This window comes from Hyperolius riggenbachi, chromosome 12 (assembly GCF_040937935.1).
Source record: "Hyperolius riggenbachi isolate aHypRig1 chromosome 12, aHypRig1.pri, whole genome shotgun sequence".
NCBI lineage: Eukaryota > Metazoa > Chordata > Amphibia > Anura > Hyperoliidae > Hyperolius > Hyperolius riggenbachi.
Genome location: NC_090657.1, coordinates 22,019,495 through 22,032,894, shown reverse-complemented (window position 1 = coordinate 22,032,894; position 13,400 = coordinate 22,019,495). Strand labels below are relative to the sequence as shown.

General features: G+C 45.8%; 1 protein-coding gene across 3 annotated transcripts in view; it reads left to right on the top strand.

Moving 5' to 3' along the window:
• Positions 1–13,400, top strand: part of ATAD5 (ATPase family AAA domain containing 5) — a 66,216-nt gene that overhangs the window by 36,919 nt on the left and 15,897 nt on the right. For all 3 annotated transcript variants that reach the window (XM_068263223.1, XM_068263224.1, XM_068263222.1), the window contains exons 16-21: positions 5,181–5,278; positions 5,424–5,517; positions 8,562–8,626; positions 8,704–8,887; positions 8,996–9,156; positions 11,529–12,322. In XM_068263223.1, the coding sequence (XP_068119324.1) occupies positions 5,181–5,278; positions 5,424–5,517; positions 8,562–8,626; positions 8,704–8,887; positions 8,996–9,156; positions 11,529–12,322 (1,396 nt within the window). The remainder of the gene's footprint in view (positions 1–5,180; positions 5,279–5,423; positions 5,518–8,561; positions 8,627–8,703; positions 8,888–8,995; positions 9,157–11,528; positions 12,323–13,400) is intronic.

The following is a 13,400-nucleotide window of genomic DNA, read 5'->3' as shown; positions in this document are numbered from 1 at the left end:
AGGGCGGAGATGCTTGCGTTCCAAGCCGTAATGTCTACAGTTCAGAGGAAAGAATTTATGATGCAGACAGCGGCCAATCACAGTAGCCGTGCGGGAACAGAGATCAGGTGGGCGCTCCGCCCAGCTAATAGGCTCTGGGGAGAACACTGCAGTCGAATAAATCCCTGGATCAACTCTCCTGGGATTTACCTAGTAATTACAGCCGTGGATGCCCTTCAATGCAAGAAAAGCATTAAAGTCCTCTTTAAACGCAGATATAGAGTTTGCCATAACTACTTTCTGAGGTAAGATATTCCAGATTTTAGTTACTCTCACTGTAAAAGACACCTTTCTAAATGGCAAAAACGTTTTTCCTCCATGGGCAGATCATGTCCCCTTATCCGTGTACAACCCTATGGACAGAAAAGTTAGGGCTGGTTCAGACGGGCGTTTTGTGGCGTTTAACGCAGCGTTTCAGACGCAGCGTTTTTAGGGATCTACTGCCATCCCATGCAAGTGAATGGGAGCGTTTAGAGCTGGCTTTTGCAGACTTTCATGAAAGCCTGGCAGTAGATCCCAGCGTTGCGTCTAGTCTCAAAAGCAACATGCTGCTTTCAGAGGCGGTAAACGCGAGGAAACAATAGCAGAGACCAGAACTTCTAGCCTTGAACGCTTTTCAAAAGCTTTCAAAAGCTAGCTTTTAAACGCTGGCGTTTAAACGCTGGCGTTTGAACGCAATGCCAAGCAAAAGCTCAGCAGACGCCCGTGTGAACCAGCCCTTAATCTGCTAAGCTTTTGAATTGCCCTCTGATGTATTTATACATGTTAGTCAGGTCTATTATACATGTTAGCCTTTTTTCCAAGCTAAATAAACCCAGTTTGTCCAATGTTTCTTGGTAAGTGAGAACTTCCATCCCTCTAAATGTGAGCTGATCTCTGCAGGAATCTCTTGTAGGATGATACAGTCCTGTGTGGTTAGATGTGAGCTGGTCTCTGCAGGAATCTCGTGTAGGATGATATAGTCCTGTGTGGTTAGATGTGAGCTGGTCTCTGCAGGAATCTCTTTTAGGATGACACAGTCCTGTGTGGTTAGATGTGAGCTGGTCTCTGCAGGAATCTCGTGTAGGATGACACAGTCCTGTGTGGTTAGATGTGAGCTGGTCTCTGCAGGAATCTCGTGTAGGATGACACAGTCCTGTGTGGTTAGATGTGAGCTGATCTCTGCAGGAATCTCTTGTAGGATGATATAGTCCTGTGTGGTTAGATGTGAGCTGATCTCTGCAGAAATCTCTTGTAGGATGATACAGTCCTGTGTGGTTAGATGTGAGCTGGTCTCTGCAGGAATCTCTTGTAGGATGACACAGTCCTGTGTGGTTAGATGTGAGCTGGTCTCTGCAGGAATCTCTTGTAGGATGACACATCCCTGTGTGGTTAGATGTGAGCGGGTCTCTGCAGGAATCTCTTGTAGGATGACACAGTCCTGTGTGGTTAGATGTGAGCTGGTCTCTGCAGGAATCTCTTGTAGGATGACACATCCCTGTGTGGTTAGATGTGAGCTGGTCTATGTTGGAATCTCTTGTAGGATGATACATCCCTGTGTGGTTAGATGTGAGCTGATCTCTGCAGGAATCTCTTGTAGGATGATACAGTCCTGTGTGGTTAGATGTGAGCTGATCTATGTTGGAATCTCTTGTAGGATGATATGTCCCTGTGTGGTTAGATGTGAGCTGGTCTCTGCAGGAATCTCTTGTAGGATGATACAGTCCTGTGTGGTTAGATGTGAGCTGGTCTCTGCAGGAATCTCTTGTAGGATGACACATCCCTGTGTGGTTAGATGTGAGCTGGTCTCTGCAGGAATCTCTTGTAGGATGATATAGTCCTGTGTGGCTAGATGTGAGCTGATCTCTGCAGAAATCTCTTGTAGGATGATACATCCCTGTGTGGTTAGATGTGAGTTGGTCTCTGCAGGAATCTCTTGTAGGATGATACAGTTCTGTGTGGTTAGATGTGAGCTGATCTATGTTGGAATCTCTTGTAGGATGATACAGTGTTGTGTGGTTATTATTATTATTATTATTCTCTTGTAGGATGACACAGTCCTGTGTGGTTAGATGTGAGCTGATCTATGTTGGAATCTCTTGTAGGATGATACATCCCTGTGTGGTTAGATGTGAGCTGGTCTCTGCAGGAATCTCTTGCAGGATGACAGTCCTGTGTGGTTAGATGTGAGCTGATCTATGTAGGAATCTCTTGTAGGATGATACAGTCCTGTGTGGTTAGATGTGAGCTGGTCTCTGCAGGAATCTCTTGTAGGATGATCTAGTCATGTGTGGTTAGATGTGAGCTGATCTCTGCAGGAATCTCTTGTAGGATGATACAGTCCTGTGTGGTTAGATGTGAGCTGATCTATGTTGGAATCTCTTGTAGGATGATACAGTGTTGTGTGGTTATTATTATTATTATTCTCTTGTAGGATGACACAGTCCTGTGTGGTTAGATGTGAGCTGATCTCTGCAGGAATCTCTTGTAGATGATACATCCCTGTGTGGTTAGATGTGAGCTGGTCTCTGCAGGAATCTCTTGCAGGATGACAGTCCTGTGTGGTTAGATGTGAGCTGATCTATGTAGGAATCTCTTGTAGGATGATATAGTCCTGTGTGGTTAGATGTGAGCTGATCTCTGCAGAAATCTCTTGTAGGATGATACAGTCCTGTGTGGTTAGATGTGAGCTGGTCTCTGCAGGAATCTCTTGTAGGATGATATAGTCCTGTGTGGTTAGATGTGAGCTGGTCTCTGCAGAAATCTCTTGTAGGATGATACAGTCCTGTGTGGTTAGATGTGAGCTGGTCTCTGCAGGAATCTCTTGTAGGATGACACAGTCCTGTGTGGTTAGATGTGAGCTGGTCTCTGCAGGAATCTCTTGTAGGATGACACATCCCTGTGTGGTTAGATGTGAGCGGGTCTCTGCAGGAATCTCTTGTAGGATGACACAGTCCTGTGTGGTTAGATGTGAGCTGGTCTCTGCAGGAATCTCTTGTAGGATGACACATCCCTGTGTGGTTAGATGTGAGCTGGTCTATGTTGGAATCTCTTGTAGGATGATACATCCCTGTGTGGTTAGATGTGAGCTGATCTCTGCAGGAATCTCTTGTAGGATGATACAGTCCTGTGTGGTTAGATGTGAGCTGATCTATGTTGGAATCTCTTGTAGGATGATACGTCCCTGTGTGGTTAGATGTGAGCTGGTCTCTGCAGGAATCTCTTGTAGGATGATACAGTCCTGTGTGGTTAGATGTGAGCTGGTCTCTGCAGGAATCTCTTGTAGGATGACACATCCCTGTGTGGTTAGATGTGAGCTGGTCTCTGCAGGAATCTCTTGTAGGATGATATAGTCCTGTGTGGCTAGATGTGAGCTGATCTCTGCAGAAATCTCTTGTAGGATGATACATCCCTGTGTGGTTAGATGTGAGTTGGTCTCTGCAGGAATCTCTTGTAGGATGATACAGTTCTGTGTGGTTAGATGTGAGCTGATCTATGTTGGAATCTCTTGTAGGATGATACAGTGTTGTGTGGTTATTATTATTATTATTATTCTCTTGTAGGATGACACAGTCCTGTGTGGTTAGATGTGAGCTGATCTATGTTGGAATCTCTTGTAGGATGATACATCCCTGTGTGGTTAGATGTGAGCTGGTCTCTGCAGGAATCTCTTGCAGGATGACAGTCCTGTGTGGTTAGATGTGAGCTGATCTATGTAGGAATCTCTTGTAGGATGATACAGTCCTGTGTGGTTAGATGTGAGCTGGTCTCTGCAGGAATCTCTTGTAGGATGATCTAGTCATGTGTGGTTAGATGTGAGCTGATCTCTGCAGGAATCTCTTGTAGGATGATACAGTTCTGTGTGGTTAGATGTGAGCTGATCTATGTTGGAATCTCTTGTAGGATGATACAGTGTTGTGTGGTTATTATTATTATTATTCTCTTGTAGGATGACACAGTCCTGTGTGGTTAGATGTGAGCTGATCTCTGCAGGAATCTCTTGTAGATGATACATCCCTGTGTGGTTAGATGTGAGCTGGTCTCTGCAGGAATCTCTTGCAGGATGACAGTCCTGTGTGGTTAGATGTGAGCTGATCTATGTAGGAATCTCTTGTAGGATGATACAGTCCTGTGTGGTTAGATGTGAGCTGATCTCTGCAGAAATCTCTTGTAGGATGACACAGTCCTGTGTGGTTAGATGTGAGCTGGTCTCTGCAGGAATCTCGTGTAGGATGATATAGTCCTGTGTGGTTAGATGTGAGCTGGTCCCTGCAGGAATCTCTTGTAGGATGATACAGTCCTGTGTGATTAGATGTGAGCTGGTCTCTGCAGGATTCTATTGTAGGATGATACAGTCCTGTGTGGTTAGATGTGAGCTGATCTATGTTGAATCTCTTGTAGGATGATACATCCCTGTGTGGTTAGATGTGAGCTGATCTATGTAGGAATCTCTTGCATGATTAAAACTAAAAGAGAAAGTTACTTATAGCTCAACATAATGCAAAACACAAAACGACTGTCTAACTCTAGTTGGCATTAAAAGAAACTTTAACTAAAAACATATCGCAAGTCTTCCTGGTCCCTTGCCATCCCGTGTTGCTTGCTTCTTCTGGTGTCGCTCTCCATACCCTGCATGCATGGTCGCGTGCCTCCTCTAATATGCTCCCACGGACGGGATAGTTATTGCTACTATGCATTTGCAGAATGTTTACGGGAGCAGGTTCAAGGAGGCGCGCGGCCAACACTGTGCTTATGCAGTGTCCACCGAATCGCCCAGCCTGCAGAGGGGGACACTGGGAAAAGCAAGCAGCGTGGAATCACGGCGAGGTAGCAGGAAGACTTTAGGGGGCTAAATAAAGCCCCAGGTAAGTAACTGGTCATATTTTTGTATTTACAGTTTAGAGTCCCTTTTAGCAGTTTATATGTATTTTCGGTGCAGTGCTCTCAATCCTCTTCACAAGCGGACATGAACAAATTAAAAACTGAATATTGGGATTGTTATTCTCAAACGACCTCAAACCTGGAGTGTTGCTGTAGATGTTGTTTTTAATACATTTTTAATTTTTCTAGTAGGATGACACAAATGTTTAACGGTTATGATTGACTGTCCTATTGTATTGAGAGTTGAGAAGAATTCTCAGTGGATGTCTTTTTCACTGCAGGGAACTCTAAGGTTTTGAATCCTCTCCCCCTCGTCTCAGATAAAGGAACGGAGGAGACTCAGCGGAAGAGTGCCACCTCCCTCATTCTCTTTGAAGAGGTAAGTCACTGGTGGCTCTCTGTGCTGTGACCTCGGTGTTCTCCTGTGACCTCGGTGTTCCCTTGTGACCTCGGTGTTCGCCTGTGACCTCGGTGTTCCCCTGTGACCTCGGTGTTCGCCTGTGACCTTCTGCTTCCTCTTCCAGGTTGACGTGATATTTGATGAGGATTCTGGATTTTTGAGTGCAATAAAGACATTCATGAGCACAACAAAGAGGCCAGTCATCATGACAACCAGCGGTGAGTGTGTTATTTCAGTTGTCTGGGGTCCAGTATTAGTCATGGAGAGAATCCAAAGACATAACAACAAAAGTTGTTTATAGGATACCTTTTAACCCTCCTGGCGGTTTATTAAAATCCGCCAGGGGGCAGCAAAGCTGGTTTTTATTTATTTATTTTTATTATTTTTTTCATGCTGCTCAGCGGCATGCCCCCCGCCGATCGCCGGAGGCGATCGGAGTGAACGGGATCTCCTGGAGGGCTTCCCCCGTCGCCATGGTGACGGGCAGGATGACATCACCGACCGACAGCTGCGGATCGGTGGGTAGCGGCAGCGATCAGATTGCACACGCAGCTAGCATAGCCTGAGCTCAGTTCGGGCTTACCGCCAGGAAGGTTAATGAATGAGTCATTATCAACCATTTAAACTGACTTCAATCTAACAGGTGTATGGGTATTTAGGGCATGAGGTAGTTAATTAACAAGGATAGATGGTGCTGTGTATTCAAAAATCCATACAAGAGCTGCAAAAGATAAATGGAAGCAAAAACGTGTTTACTTTATGCAGATAAACTTTTTACATAGCAGATTACCTCTCTAAGAATAATCTCAATGGCAGAGTTTTCTGGTAATGGTTCTACAAGTATCCTACCATACTAGCACTGTCCCTGTGGAGCCCAGACTATGACTGCCTTGGCAGCTGAAATTCTCTGGTGAGTGTGTCGCCTATTCCCCCAGAGCTCAAATGGAAGCCTCACTGTGTTAGAATAGTGCTAGGTCACTACCCCATATTAATATATATTAGCTGCTCATTGACCCAGTTTGGTTCTATAAGGTATTGTCCTTATTAAAAAAAAAAAAAAAAAAAAAAGAATCCAATACAACTTATCTGGAAGAAGTGGGAATGGGCTTCACAAGAGACGCATGGAGGACAAGCTGTATCTATCTGTGTAAACTTTAAAGCGGATCCGAGATGAAAAACTAACTAGAACAAGTTACTTGTCTATATATCTTATCTAAGGTTTAGATAGTTTACACAGCAAATGTAGCTGCAAACAGCTTCAACAGAATATGATTATTTCTTCCTGCGATACAATGACAGCAGCCATGTTCTGTTTGTAAACATTACACACAGGCAAGCTGATCTGCATCTCCAGCCCTGTGAAAACCTAATTCCCCCTCTGCCTCTGAAATCTGGCTAGTAATACCTCCCCCTCCTCCTGCCCAGACTGAGCTCCCATGAGCCCTTGCTACTGTCTGAAAATGCCAAGGTACTCTGAAAAGCTGTGGGCGAGGCTTGTTTAGTTTATAGGGAATTAGAGTATTAAAACAAAAACAAAAAAGTATTTGGATAGAGGAATGCCCTATAAACTATATGAAAGGAACACAATTATGCAATGAGAAAAAGTTTATCTCGGATCCACTTTAACTAAAGCTGATACCATCCTTACCGCAAGCCTTTATTATCTATAGAGGAGGTTGTTGCTTGATCCAGTCAAATTAGATAATTTATCTGTAGATAACCTAACCACTAACAAAGCTCTTCTTTACTTTCAGAATACATTTTACATAAACAAAAGGGTGCCTTGACTAAATGTAGTTTGTGGCAGAAAACAAAGGAAACCGGCAGTGCTGAAAGCTGTCTTTAATACAAATTAGTTGATTGTAGTGCATAAATGAACATGCAACATGTTGCATGTTCATGTATGCACTACAATCAACTAATTTGTATTAAACACAGCTTTCAGCACTGCCGGTTTCCTTTGTTTTCTGCCTCCTCTGCCACTTTGCATATCTTTACACCAGAGCACGCTTGGCTGGAAGTGGGATATTTGACGGACCGCCGCAAGACACCTGCTCTCATAGTGGTGCCAACCCGCTTTTCTTTCTACCACTGTTGTTAAATGTAGTTTGTTACCTGGTTCAGCAAAGAGCTTGTTAGTGTGCTCATCATTACTAGTAAATACTTTTGAAAGCAATAAATTGTCTAATGCTGGGAAAACACGGGTCGATCCGGCGGCCGATTAGCCGCCGGATCGACTCCCGCCGCGTGCAAGCGGATCGATTACCGCTCGTCCCCGCCGGCGCTCCTTATCAGCTGCTCGATTCCCTGCCAATGTCCGCTGGCGGGGATCGAACGGGCGGGGGTCAAGCAGCGTGATCGGACCAGCTGAATATTAGCTGGCCGGATCAGCTGCTCGATACATGGTACAGAAACGTACTGTGTATCCCCAGCATAAAGCTGCATCACTCCTCTATCAAGCACTGATGGGTTATCATGGCAACCTAGAACTATGAACCATCCTGCTTTATAGGTCTGATTACTTGCTGATAAGGCCTAGTTAGACAGGCTAATCTCTCTAAACACACATAGGCCCCAATCACACTCGGAACTGCAAATTGCGATATCAGTTGCTTAGCGATTGCGATCACAATTTTGTATTGCTGTGTTTTGCTATTTTTCGGTGATTGCGTGTTAGATTCTCCTTCCAGTGAATGAGAGTGACAATGCAATCACCGGGAAATTGCTACATGTAGCATGTCTGCAATCGCCGCAGTGCGAGTTATCCCATAGGATTACTTGTGCAGCAGTTCTTTGCTGATCCCGGACTATCAGCAAAGCGCCAGAGTGTGACCGAGGCCATAAAGTGAATTATATGCATTTCCCTTGTTACTGTGCAAGAGTTTTGGTCCGCTTTAAGTTTGCTACACATCCAGCGATTTTTGTGGCCCAATTGGTGCTGCAGCATACATGCCTGATCAACGATTCTATCAATTCTGGGCCCAAATTGATCAAATGTAGCGATCAAGCAAACTGGAAAATCTCAGTCCAATGTGATCGCGTGTGCGACAGTAATAGCGTGCAATAACGCAAAGGGCCTCCGGCCGCCGTCCCCACAAATGTAAATTCTGTGTGATAAGCTGCAAAGCCACCTGCATCACATAGTGTGAGTTAGTATTTAGATAGCCCTGATCTACTCAGCTGCACATCCAAAATCACTCCTTCCTCTTCTCTTCTGCTGCAAAAAAATTAACTCCTCTTTCATTATTACATATGATTTCAGATCCCATGTTCACTCAGATATTTGATGGGGCATTTGAAGAGATCACTTTCCATGTGCCCACAGTGGTAAGTAGTAGAATCGCATACACGCCCACCCACATAACCTCCAAACACAGGCTCAGGGTTCTCACTGTACATTTCAGGTGAATGTCGCCAGCTACCTGCAGGTTCTCTGTCTGGTTGAGAATCTCAGAACAGACACCAAGGACTTCATCACATTATTGACATCCAATAAGTGTGACATCAGACAGAGCGTTCTGCAGCTGCAGTTCTGGGCTTGTAGTGGAGGGGGAGGACTGCGGCAGAAGGAGCTGCCATTACTTTCTGGTGGGTATTTCTGTTGTCTTCCCCAGATACCTGGACAGCCATTTCACTGCTTAGTTTGTAGAAATGTGCTGGGATATTTTGTTACAGTTAATCTCTTTTGTTTTCTAGTTACACCAAGTGTTGGTACATCAGCTGCAGAGGAGGATGCTGTGAAAGACATCAGTGTCGCTGCAGAGGAGCTTCCAAGATGCAACTATGGCTGTACAGAAAACTTACTGGGTCTCAGTAATATAATTCCTCCAGCAGAGGGCATCACGCCATTTGTAAAGGTGTGCTGAGGTGGTGGACAATGACCGCTTGTGCGTGCGCTCTCTCCCTCTCTCTCTCCCTCCCCCTCTCTCTCCTCTCACTCTCTCTCACTCTCCTCCTCTACTCTCCTCCTCTCCCCCCCCCCCCCCCCCACACTCTTCTCTCTCCAAAACATTACTGTTAACATAGGGTTGGTTGTGAGATTATAGGCATGGGGAAGGGCATAAGTGACAGTATAAGGGGTATATAGTCCATAGGGATGGGGAATGCTATAAGGGGTATACAGTCCATGTTGTGTCATGTTCCTCTCTTTCTCCCCCTCCTCTCCTTTTTTCTATATTTCCTTACTTTCTTTTTTTTATCACTTGTTGGAGAGTGTAAAGAGAAGCTGGGGTCAGTATGCATTAAGTTCGGGGTGTATAAAGAGCAGGAACTCTGTGTGCATCATGAGACCAGAGGTGCCTGGAACAGACCTGGACAGCTATTAGTTTGTATGCTCCAACCTGACTGTCTGATGAAGCGGGGGTCACACCTGCGAAACGCGTTACAAATAAACACAGGAGTATGGGGGCTGGATGGTGTAATGGTTAAGGGCTCTGCCTCTGACACAGGAGACCAGGGTTCAAATCTCGGCTCTGCCTGTTCAGTAAGCCAGCACTAATTCAGTAGGAGACCTTGGGCAAGTCTCCCTAACACTGCTACTGCCTATAGACCGCGTCCTAGTGGCTGCAGCTCTGGCGCTTTGTTTGTTTAATAAATTGTATTGCTAAACGTTAACACGTTTGTTGATTTTTGTCCTCTGGAGTAGGTAAGTCCACCTCTGCCACTCCATATTTTAAAAGTTTTTTTATTGCACTTGTATTGCATTTTATTCTCTTGGCGCCTCTGTTCTTCTACATATTGTACCAGTCCACCCCCTTTCTTCCTACTACAGAGGGACTTCTTAACCCCGAGTGGGAACAGGTCTAATCTTCCCACCTGCATTTACAGTGGTTGCCTTGGCGGTAACCCTGGTTTGTGAGTATAAGTTACTTGCTCTCCACTTCTTATTTATTTATTGTATTTATAAAGCGCCAACATATTACGCAGCGCTGGACATTATTTTTCTCCCTGATACATACTACACCATATTGGGCTCTCTGTGTCCCTGTGTTTTTCAGTAGGCTTTGAGTTTGGTGTGTATAAAGAACAGGAACTCTGTGTGCATCATGGGACCTGTGCCCATTGCTAGAGTAGAACAGCCAAAACCTGGGCTCATGCTGTGAGGTCTGCGTGTTTTAGGTTCAGTAAGTACAGAGAGCTGTGTACATCATGTGACCTGTGCACATTTCTAGAGAGTGATAGAGATTGGGAACAGCCATAAGCGTATAAGCCATAAGGCGCAGCGTGTACTATACTTTTGGAAATTGGGGAAGGCACAGCATGTACTGTAGAGAGAGGAGCAGTGTTTAGTGTAATAATAAAGAGCTCTAGCATGTATTTTACTATATAGAGTAGCTGCATTTACTATTGGGAGGAGCTGAATACACTACGAGGGAGAGGAGCAGCATGTGGTATACTATGGGGAGGATAAAGTAGCAGCATGTACTGTACTATGGAGAGGAGCTACTACATATACTGCACTGTATACAGTTAATGAGTGGCAGTCGCCTCTGCTGCTTGGTGACTAAACGCTCCTAAGCAGTGATAAATGGTTACTAATATTTATCTTTATGCAGAGCATGCAGCTGTATGGTTTATGTAGACATCTGTAGGCAGCGATCATAGCCTTAAAGAGACTCTGTAACATTAAAAAGATCCCCTGGGGGGTACTCACCTCGGGTGGGGGAAGCCTCCGGATCCTAATGAGGCTTCCCACGCCGTCCTCCGTCCCACGGGGGTCTCGCCGCAGCCCTCCGAACAGCCGGCGACTGTGCCGACTGTCAGTTCAATATTTACCTTTGCTGGCTCCAGCGGGGGCGCTGTGGCGGCTTTCCGTTCCGAACTACACGGAAATACCCGATCTCATTCGGGTCCGCTCTACTGCGCAGGCGCAGGAAACTTGCGCCTGCGCAGTAGAGCAGATCCGACGGCGATCGGGTATTTCCGTGCAGTTCGGAGCCGACAGCCGTCAGAGCGCCTGCGCAGGAGCCAGGAAGGTAAATATTGACGTCATCCTGTACGGACTCCACGGAGGGCTGCAGCGAGACCCCCGAGGGACGGAGGACGGCGTGGGAAGCCTCATTAGGATCCGGAGGCTTCCCCCACCCGAGGTGAGTACCCCCCAGGGGATCTTTTCATGTTACAGATCCTCTTTAATTTATGGTGGATGGAAGTAGGAGACTGTCCTTCCTTGTGTACTGCAAGCTTTGGAAACAGACAGTAATTCTGTCTGTTCTGTAATATGTTTCAGGGTAACCTCTCCCATACTGAGGGCCGGAGTAAGATTCTGCAGCTGCTAGTCGAGTTCCAATGCAGAAAGGAGGACTTTATATCCAGCAATCTTGAATTCCTGCTTCCGTTACCAGTGCTTATTAAGGAGTCTCATCTTTCCGTCCCCCATGATACTGCTGAGCTGGCTCCACCCACCACAAAGGTCTGTCCCTCTGAGGAAGACATGTCCAGGGTGCAGGTGAAGCGCAAAAAGAAGATGGTGCTGCTTGATGACAGCGACTTGTTTGAAAGTGATTCAAATTCTGTGGAGGAAATCCTGCCGGTACCTCGTACGATGATTGGTGATGATGCACAGAACAGTGACATTTCTTTGTCGCAGGTCCGGCAGAGCGCTCCTTTGAGGAAGAAGCTCACTGCTGGAGAATTGAAATCCTCTTCGCTGGTCTGCAGCTGCCTGGATTCTCTGGCCACATTTGCAGATAACATGTCTTACATGGATTGCTGTACTTGCAACGTGTCTGACCATGCTGATGCCTGTAATCTAAACTGGACTGAAAGCCGCATGAGGCACGGCTTATGTGATGGTCTGAGGATAGAGACAGGAGTCCCCGGTGTGGCCAACAGCATTGGGGAAATCAGGGCCCATATAGAAGGCTTGGCCTTCCACAGGTGCTCCTCCAACCTCACAAAAACTCTGCAGTCCTCACTGGAACTCTGTAAAAGTTCTGGGCATGATCCATCGGAACAGATCACCCTGCATGTACCGAAGGCCCGGGAAGAGGTGTACTTCGGGCAGCCCTTCACGTCTGCAAGGTAATAAAAGTTAATTATTTACACTTACCTGCAGGGATGTGCTCACGAGTAGTGAGCTACTCGAATTCCTCATTAAAATGGGGCCTAATTGCTTTAGGTGTGCGGCTGGGAGACGAGGGGTTACTTTCCCAGAATTCTGCCTGCTTCTATGCGTATCACGTCTCGCGTTGCAAAACTCATTAGCGCGCACTTCCTCCGTCAAGCCAGAAGGAGGAAGTGCGTGCTAGTGAGTCTTGCAACGCGTCTCATAGGCCGCGTGCGAGACGTGATACGCATAGAAGCCGGCGGAATTCTGGGAATGTAACCACTCGTCTTCCAGCCGCACACCTGAGGCAATTAAGCCTCATTTTAATGACTAATTTGATTAGCTCACTCATCGTGAGCACATCCCTGCTTCCCTGCACTATTCTATAATAGTGTTGGTAAGTTTGGAAGCATGTTCTGAATTCTGCTGATCTGGACCTTCGTGCATGCACACCGCGCATCACATCTGCCTCTCCATGTCACCTTCCAGCTCTCACATGCTTTCTCTTGGATGAGGAAGTTGTGATGTGGAAGGCAGAGCACAGAGGCCTGAGACGAGTCCTGATCCTTCCCGGGCGACATTCCACGTATGTGTGTACAATGAGAGGAATACAGAGGCGGCCATCTTCACTTTCCAGTAAACAGTGCCATTCGCCTGACTTCTGTGCTGATGCTTTATCTGTAATATTAAAGTGGACCCAAATTAAAAATACAAGATTTCAAAAATAAAATCTATTTTCTAAATTATAATAATAAATCGCAGCCTTTTTTTCAGCTGCATGATGACAAATATAAAATATTTTACACTTATTGGAGGAACCCCTCCCTTCCTTTCATATTACTGGGACAGAATCCGGCAGACTGGTGGAGTAGGTGGTGTCCGGCAATGGAGGAATTGCTAATAGCTGCCCCAGTATAATCCTAGCTATGAAAAGAGGAGGGTAAAAAGCATGCACTGAAATGATCATAGTTTTGAAGGAGTGTTTATTTATCTTTGTATGTGTCAGAGTGGTGCAACTAAATATTTTTAATTAAAAAAATGTTTGGTTTGGGT